Source organism: Austrofundulus limnaeus, unplaced genomic scaffold (assembly GCF_001266775.1).
Source record: "Austrofundulus limnaeus strain Quisiro unplaced genomic scaffold, Austrofundulus_limnaeus-1.0 Scaffold1102, whole genome shotgun sequence".
In the NCBI taxonomy this organism is placed as follows: domain Eukaryota; kingdom Metazoa; phylum Chordata; class Actinopteri; order Cyprinodontiformes; family Rivulidae; genus Austrofundulus; species Austrofundulus limnaeus.
In genome coordinates this window covers 19,898-29,325 of record NW_013953504.1, presented here as the reverse complement: position 1 = coordinate 29,325, position 9,428 = coordinate 19,898, and the positions used below count along the sequence as shown (strand labels likewise).

Genomic DNA, 9,428 nt, shown 5'->3' with positions numbered 1-9,428 from the left:
GAACACAGCTAAATGTATCAAAAGTATGTCTGTAATATTAGAATTTTCTGAGACAATGAATTTTGTTTTTCATTTTTTCCAGTAAAGAAGTTTTTATTTAATAGAATTTTTGGACAAAAGTATCGTCTTGTTTACAGTATCACATTATATCAGGATATATCGTATCACTAAATTCTTGTGAATACACAGCCCTAAATGTCACCATGGCTACAGGAAGAGGCAGGTCTGCAGGTGTCAATAAACCAAAGTTAATCAGCAGACTGTGGACGTCTGATGTTTCATGATGCTGCTTGAATCTTTCATTCTTATCTTATCTCCTCTGACAGATTTCACAGTCAGTAAATGTTTGAAGAAACATTTACTGATATTTCTGCAGGTGTTGTACTAAGTTTGCTCCGTCTATTTTACTTCGGCACATTTTGATTTCATTTATCCATTAATAAACAGAAATAATACGATGTGAGAAGTTAGAAGAACCTGTCAGAGTTTCAGTCACAGTTTGTCTGAAGCTTCTTCTTCTTCCTGAAGGTAAAACCACCTGAGGATCTCTCACCTGAGTTCGCTGCAGTTTTTAAGTCATAATATTTTTACAACCTGCTGAATAATATTCTGTAACTAGTTGGGCAAAATCACATTGTGAATTATTTATCATAACTTTGGTTTTCCTTGGTGTACAGTCTAAAAACAGGTGTGCAGGTTCTTTCTCACTAAACTGATTTAAATCTGTGACTCTGACCTGCTGCTGTCCATGGACTCCAGGGATTAATAATCTCATTTATTGTTTATCATTTGTGTATTTGGAGCAATATCCCCTAACCCTGGTTGGCACTTTAATCTATATTTCTGATTTCACATGTTTATGTTTTAGGATCCTGTGAAGGCCCTGTTTGAAACAGAATAAAGACAGTTTGACTCACGATGTCTCTGAGGGCCTGAGTGACGGTCTGGTTAGTGTTTCCTCCTTTCATGATCATGACACTCTTCACGTCTTCACTCAGTTTGGGGGCTCTGCCCTCGAGGAAACGCTTCGACCGTCTGGTCTTTGGTTTTCTGACGACGCAAACAAACACGGGACGAATGAAGAAGCAGCTGTAAAACGTTTCAAAAACTGGGATCCTGGAATAATCTGGACCGATCAGAACCACTTTGAGACGGTTAGTTTAATTCATTTCATACATATTTGTGACCCGTCACGTCGAAATGAGGATTAAGTCCAAAAGTGGAGAAATAGGCAGATACAGGGTTTTGATTTAAACAAGTGCAAAAATTACATTTTGTCAAAATATAACAAATTAATGCCTTATGTATCATTTGAATAAAATGTCTGAAATATAATCCTAAAATAATATTTGAAGCATTTTTTGAGCAGTAGCAACAACAAAACTTTTTCCTGTGAGATAACAATGTTTTTGTTCGTTTCAACTGGGAAATCTTAATTTATAAATAATTCATCAAAAATGACTCAATAAATGTCCATAAAATTAGGACTCAGACCAAACAGTGATGTATTAATGTAACCAACAAGATAAATAAATCATATCTCTGGATAAACTGATGATATCAGGATGATCCAGGTGTCAAAATGTGACTTTTAAAGCAGGAATATGAAAATGTAATTAGGTCATTTTGACCAAATTTGACTTAATCCTCATTTCAATATGATGGCTCACATTTATTTTTCAACAAGTAATGTCACTTTAATGTTTTGCAGCAACATTTTTACTGGTTATTTAACAAAAATCTGTTTAATTTTATTAGAAACAATAAAAATCTTATAAACATCCATCAAAACATTTGCTGAAGGTTTTATGAGATTTATAAAAATACAGACCTTATGTTAATTAATGAGGCACTTCTTTATTAACTATTTAAAACTCAAATATTGTTTCCAAAACGATGCAACTTTATTTTTTAACCAGATACGTGGTTTTATCTGTTAAAGCTCATTCACTGAGTCAGAACACTTCAGCTCCCAGTTTAACACCAGTTCAGATCAAACCAGTATAACACCAGTTCAGATCAAACCAGTTTAACACCAGTTCAGACTGGTTGCAGAGATCAAACTGAACTCTGACAGAAACTTTAAGCTTAAATAAACAAATTAAACAGTTACTTGTTATAAAATAATTAATACTCACATGATTCCGTCTAACTGCGTCATTTTGATTTATTTTCTTTTTTTAATTCTACAGATTACTGACACGCTCGTGCTGCTGTGAAACGCACGTGAAGCTAGCAGCAGCGGAAGTCAACATGAGACCGTTCTTCTTCTGTGGTGCAGACCGGATGTAGCTTCCTGTTGTTGTGTTGGCGCCATCCAGTGTTCAGGTGACACACCTCCACAGAGCTGGGCTCAGATGAATTTAAACTCTTCTGTCCAAATAAAGTGAAACAAAGATATGTCGTAAATCCAGACTTTCTGCTGAACTTTATTTTAACATGTATGTGAAGCTTTGTTTGTCCTTTTAATATTTTAACTTTATAACTTCCACAAACAACTACTTTTAAAATGATCTTTGGTACAAAAACAGAATTTTTTACCCACAAAACACTACATTTGGAACAATAAAGATATGTTTTCAACACATATCTGTTTTTATTAAAATGATTTGTGTTCCACTTTTCAACAGAGAGGACACTTCTACGGTTTACAGACTTAATAAGAGACTGTTTGACATCACAGCTGTGTTTTGGTCTGACAAAATATTTTGGGATATTTGTTGGAAAAATGTTTGGTTGTTACTTAGAAAACATTTCATAACAAATATGATTTGAGACGTGTGCCTAAAGATGGATCCTGTCAATAATGTAAGAAATGTGCTCATTCTGCCACAACTCTGAGGAGACCATCAGACATCTGCTCTGGGATTATTTCTAGATTTAGTTAATCTGGAAAGACACTACATTAAACACTGCATCTAATAATAAAGCATTAATGATGCTTAGCTCCCCCCTCTTCAGTTAGTATGTTCCTGCACTGCCTGAAAATCCCCCCATTACAATTTAATAAAATATTATTTAAACAGCTGGAAAATGCAGTTTTGTGTAGATTTAAAAAATAAAATTCCGGTAGAGCATGCCCTCAGACCCTCCTACAACTGCATCACTCCACAGCTGCTTGAGTCTCATTGATGCAGTGGTGGATGGAGTGGCCACAATATTCATAGAGGGGCCAAGTATTTGTTCAACATTCTTGCACACAAATCCCCAGTATTGATGAGGTTTAGACATTAGACAAGTCATATGTTCAAACAGCAGACAGGAAACACAGACAGGATTCCTTCAGGTGAAAATGAAGACCCCAAACCCAGACCCAAACCAGTGGTTATTCCGTATGTTGCGGGTGTTTCGGAGAAACTGAGACGTTTATTTTCTAAACATGATGTCCCAGTAGCTTTCAAACCCCAAAACACATTACGGCAAAGGCTGGTTCACCCCAAAGATCCGGTGCCCCGGCACAAACAGAGCAATGTTGTATATGCTGTTAAGTGCCAGGAGGACTGCGACCAGTTATACATCGGGGAAACAAAGCAGCCACTGTTCAAAAGAATGTCCCAACACAGACGAGCTACATCTAATGGCCAGAACTCTGCAGTTTTCACTCATTTACAGGCCAGCGGTCACTCTTTCAGAGATGAGGATGTTCTCATTCTTGATAGAGAGGAACGTTGGTTTGAGAGAGGAGTAAAAGAAGACATTTTTGTGAAGAAAGACCGTCCATCATTAAACAGAGGTGGAGGCCCCCGTTTTCAGTTGTCCCCCTCCTACAGCGCTGTCATTGGCAGTATCACTCCACCCTCTGTTAACAATAGGTGTTAATTAGGTGTGAACGATAGCCATGTGATGTGAGTATCAGTCACATGGAGGCAGGGCTTAAAAGCCTGAATTTAGCCTGAAACTCTCAGACTGAAGAAGTCTCTTGGAGGAGAGACGAAACGTTTCATTAGAGAAGAACCCGTCCAGAGGACCTATACAATTTTTTTCTTTTTGATATGTTCAAACATTTGTAGTGGAATTTAAAAAGCTTGCAGTAAATTCTTCTTACAGATTTTACACATGTTTACTGTACAAAATACTCTCAAACACAGCATGGCAGATAATCGTTGAAAGACTTTCTGCAGGATTGTTCAAAGCTTCTGTAAGATTCATGAAGGACTCACAATCAAACATCATTTTCAACAATTTATTACTGAAGTCAAAATATTTCATTTATTGCTGTAAATGGAAAAAGGTAAAGCCTTTAATGCATTTAAAAGACATCTTGTTGAAAATTATTGAATTGCTTTAAAGGCACAGTGTGTAGGATTTTGTCAATTCTTTTAGCCGAAATTGAGATAATCACTAACGACAATAATAAAAACATGTCTAATCATTGCAGACAAAGACCTTGTTTTATTATTTTTACCTTATAAAAAGCTGTTTATATCTCCATGGTCGCGGGTCACCACTACAGGCAGCCGCCATCTTGTCTACGAAGGCTCATGAAGGACAAACTGCGGTGGCGGCGTCAAAAACGGTTTTAGTTGTAATACTATAAATGTAATATTTGTTGTCTGTCATTGTAGCTGGGATAATTTTACTTCTTAAAGCTCATAATCTTACCACTTGAAACATCACTAGCCCTGAAGCTGCTGGTAGACATCGCGGTTGGAATTATCAAAGGTTTTTGACCCCTGAGAGACACCGTAGAAACTCCTTTGTGTTTGGAAGCGGGGGGTGGGGGTGGGGGGAGGACCAGGGAGGATGATTCAACCACTCAACCACTAGATGTCGCTGAAAACAACTAATCCTACACACTGCGTCTTTAAACCGAATTTGAAAATGTTTGAAGACTTCTGATTGAAGTTATAAACAACTGTGTGAATGTGAATGATTTGATTTTTCTCTTGTTTATTTCTATTGTTTGCTCAGTTCTGTTGTGTGCTTGAAAAAGTTATTTCACCTGCTTATTGTTGTTGTATCCCTAAACCTTTGTACACTTAATTTATATAATAAAAAAAGTTCAACTGAAAAAAAAATAAGATTCATGCAGGACTTTGGCTCATTAGCGCCTCTAGTGTTTGAATGCAGAACTGCATCCAGATGAGTGACAGGACAGGGGCGTATCAGTGGGCCATTCACCCGGGGCCAGTTCCCCTGTAGCCCCGCCCCTAATGTCCAACATTTATTCAATCTTTACTATGCTCCCTAGAAAAAGAAGCAGTTTATCCCCACAGCTTCAGTGACAAATGGTTTCCTTACAGCTCTTTAGTCCTGATCCCTTCAGTTCCTCCAGTGTGGAAATGATCATTAAGATTATTAACCCTCTGTTGTCCATCTTGTGATGTAACCAAACTTATCCTCCTAGATTTTAATGTTGGAACGTTGATCTAATTTAGTATTTTATTTTCTCTGCTTGAAGCTGATAATTTGACCCTTTTAAAAACCTCACTATGACCACAGGATGTCTTTAAACTTGTTTAACAAATGAATCAGCTCACTGCATCAGAGTTAAGTAACTTATCACAGCAGTTATTATCCAATAGGAGGCTCTTATATATTTAGTTAAATCCAGGCGGTGACCTGTTTTTTAGCCCTGCGGTCTGTCTTGCTATGAAACATAAAAGACAAACGTCACACTGATTGCACAAATAAGCATCTTTTTATTGAAGCATCAAGCTCATAGCACAGATATATTCAGCACATCTCGACCATCCAAAGGTTAGCAAGAGAAAGAAATAAAACAGCAAATGTGTCCTTCAGTCCTCCTTCCCTTCCTCACAACTCACCAGAAAGGAAAGTCACAATTTACAATATTCAGTTAGCTTAACGTCAACCCTTAAAACTGAACAGTGTGGGCAAACTGGTTCAACGGTCGAATAAAACAAGGAAAAAAAAGGAAATTGGTCCGCAACAGAAATACAAAATATTTTGTTAAAAAAAAGTCCAACTGTATAACTGCAACAGTGCACTGAGTTCAGTGTATAAAACATTAACATGTACTTAATCCAACAGAAGGCAGTAAATAAGATTTAGTTTTAAAGTGTTGAATCAAAGAAAAAGCTGTAACAGTCAGAACTTCAAACTGAACATCTAATAAAGTTCATTATGTCTATAAAATCAATTTACTACCTTTTCCTAATTACTAAACACTTTATTTTTTATTGTCTATACTATCAACACGAGCTGTGACGCCTGTGATGAAGACAGAAGTTGAAACATGTCAGGTGAGTCTGTATACACATAAAATAATAAAATAAAGTGTTTAATAATTAGGAACACGTGGTAGATTCAAACTGAACAGTTGAGTCAAAAGAACCGTTTCACAATTTTAACCTTAAGAGTTTCAAACCTGCTCAGCTTTAAACTTTAAGATTAAGTACAAGTTAACCACACACACACACACACACACACACACAGGAAGAGATGGAGCTACACTGTCAAGCAACACAGTAAAGTCACATGCAGCATAGAGTCACAGGACCCCCCCCCACCAAACAAAGCACTGATGGGAACAAAGTAAACTGCCAGGGGAGCCATATTTTCTACTGATTCACTGCAGAAAGCAAAGTCAGGCCACAATAAATGTAATAAAATAGCAGTTTGGGCAGCAGGTACATGTGGAATGATCCGGGACCACCCTGGCATGCTCAGACTGGTGGGCCTCTATTGTGCCTTTACACATCTCTGTATGGGGCGGAAAGACACAGACGGTGGTGATGATGATGATGAAAAACGCTTCGCTAAGCAACTTAACAAAATGTGTCTGATTCACGGTTTCGCCTATTCAGAGCGGGACGTGGGCGGAGCCAGGAGGGCTGGGGGGCTTTGGTCAGCAGAGGGCATTGTGACGGAGGGGAGGAAAGAGGAGTCACGCTCAGCTGCTCCAGACTTTTCTCTACAAACGGAGCAGGAAGAGAGCGAGTCGACTGGTGAGGCAGACAAACTGGTTGTTGGGGTGAAGACCATGAAACACACAACATTTAGAGCAACAACATGAAGTAGTGAAACACTGCAGGCAGCGTGTCTCTGGGCTCAGGCTGACACATTCACAACCAACACGTCTGGGCAACACTTTTTAGTTTTCTCCTCAAAAGAAAACGCCAGGTTTGTCCAGTCTGACACCTGAACACAACACAAATTTATTTAATCACCTGCATCTTTTTATAAATAAACTGTTTGAAATCTTTGTTTCTGAAGTGTTTTACTGAAACTGAGTCTTGACTCAAAGCTGTGTAAATAAAGGTTCAATAAATAAAAACTATCAAACTGTGAGGCTGTTTGCTTCTTTAAAAAACAGGCAGGTTAGGTTCACTGCAAAAACTGTCCATCAAGTTTAAACCTTACATCAGCCAAAAAGTCTTTCTGATCTTGTTTTCAGACTGATTTACTAAACAAGAACTGATTGTGTAAGAATAATCATCTTGTTTTCACAATGTGTAAGATTATTTGTCTTGTTAGTCTGAAAATTTGACTCAAATTAAGTCAAAATTTCTGCCAGTGGAGTAAGAACATTTTACTTGGTAAGATTCTTGAAATAAAAAAATTGAGTCAAATCAAGTATTTCAAAAATCTTACCAAGTAAAATTTTCTTACTCCACTGGCAGAAAATTTTTTTTTACTTAATTTGAGTCAAATTTTCAGACTAACAAGACAAATAATCTTACACATTGTGAAAACAAGATGATTATTCTTACACAATCAGTTCTTGTTTAGTAAATCAGTCTGAAAACAAGATCAAAGACTTTTTGTCTGATATAAGAGTTTAAACTTGTTAAGGTGGACAGTTATTGCAGTGTTCTTAATCATTATTAAATGTCTGCATGTAACTGAACCATTTTTTCCATACTTATTCCTTAGATATATACATAAAAACCACATTAATCTGTTAAAATGAGTCTTATTTTCAGGTTAAAGCCTTTTATTTGCAAAGTGCTGTCAGTATAAACCAGGCAGGTTCAGTGTGAGTGGAGGTGGGCACCACCTGGAATGTACGAGTCAAACTGCTGCAGCCGGAGCCCAGGGACACTCCGGCAGGCTGACCTGTCTGAGCATGTCAGGGGCCTGGCCTAGTGTGGGCGGAAGCCCTGTCTGTGGGGGATGAGGGGGGACACCTGCAGGAAGGGACCGGTGGACCGGGCACAGGTAGGCAGCCTCCAACACACCGTGTTTAACTCCTCTACATGCACCTCAGGATCACAGCAAGACTGAGCTAGAATATGGAGACAAAGACGAGAGCTTTCATGCAACAGATCCAAGTCACAGTTACAACATTTCAAACAAGTCAAAGTGGAGGCCGGCGTGAAGCAGGGGCGCTCCGGGCGACGGCAGCAGAACACCAGGGGGGGAGAGGAAGATGAGCAGCTCTCTAAAGGACGGAGCCCTGAGAGGGCGCCGTTCTTTTTACGCCTCTTCTTCATGTCGGACCCTCAGCTCTGCTGGTTCTGCTGGCAGTTCTTAGTGTAGCTTGTGAAGACAAAATTATAATCGTTGAATTGAGCCAACTGGCGGTCGAGACGCTTGTAGCCCTCGAGTTTCACAGGAGAAGAGAAGACGCTGCGACATTTGGAGCTCTGTGGGGGGGAGAAGATGGATTCAGTAAGGCTTTATCGATAAAGACTCAATGAATTAACCCGTACAACATGTTCAGATCAGCTGCAGTCTCAAACTAATACAACCTCAAAGAAACCACCTACAGCAACAACACACACGGCTGTCAAGTAAAGAGTGGATATTTGACAACATTTTCTAATTTGAAAAATTGGTTACATCAGTGTATTTATGAACCAGGATGTAGAAAAGATAGAGATCAAATGATGGAGACAAAAAGTGAGTTAAAAAATAACACTAAATAACCAACAACAAATTATTATTTTATATCCTTTTAAAGATGTTTTTAACCCGACCTTCAGACATAACCGTACCAAACACAGAGAACAGAATAAAACCTGCAGCCGAGTCTCACAGCTTTCAGACGGGGGTCTCTACATTTAACTCGTCGATTCAAAGCTCTGAAAACAGCTAAAACTAGTGAGAAAGTCTCTTCTTCACAACATGGAGCTTGTTCTTGTGTCCTGTGCAGGTGGTGCGTTCACAGACCAAAGGAAGTGTCAGATTTTACACAACTGGTGTTTGAATTTGAGAAAAGGAAGATTTTTGAAATGTGGTCAGCTGGTTTCCAGTTGGAGCTGATCAAGGTGAAAACTGGTCGATCACCTGATTGATTCTGTTCCTATAAAAACACACCTGATTGATTACGTTCCTATAAAAACACACCTGATTGATTCTGTTCCTATAAAAACACACCTGATTGATTCTGTTCCTATAAAAAACACACCTGATTGATTCTGTTCCTATAAAAACACACACCTGATTGATTCTGTTCCTATAAAAACACACACCTGATTGATTCTGTTCCTATAAAAACACACACCTGATTGATTCTGTTC

General features: G+C 38.4%; 2 protein-coding genes across 2 annotated transcripts in view; both read right to left on the bottom strand.

The window, feature by feature from the left end:
* rpf2 (ribosome production factor 2 homolog) overlaps positions 1 to 2,241 on the bottom strand; it is an 8,014-nt gene extending 5,773 nt beyond the window's left edge. The window contains exons 1-2 of the mRNA XM_014030678.1: positions 2,139 to 2,241; positions 918 to 1,050 (exon numbers count right to left, since the gene is read on the bottom strand). Of these exons, the coding sequence (XP_013886132.1) occupies positions 918 to 1,050; positions 2,139 to 2,161 (156 nt within the window). The 5' untranslated portion in view covers positions 2,162 to 2,241. The remainder of the gene's footprint in view (positions 1 to 917; positions 1,051 to 2,138) is intronic.
* Positions 2,242 to 7,882: 5,641 nt separating this feature from the next.
* The window catches only part of amd1 (adenosylmethionine decarboxylase 1), a 15,065-nt gene continuing 13,519 nt past the window's right edge, over positions 7,883 to 9,428 (bottom strand). The window contains exon 9 of the mRNA XM_014030674.1: positions 7,883 to 8,552. Coding sequence (XP_013886128.1) covers positions 8,409 to 8,552 — 144 coding nt within the window. The 3' untranslated portion in view covers positions 7,883 to 8,408. The remainder of the gene's footprint in view (positions 8,553 to 9,428) is intronic.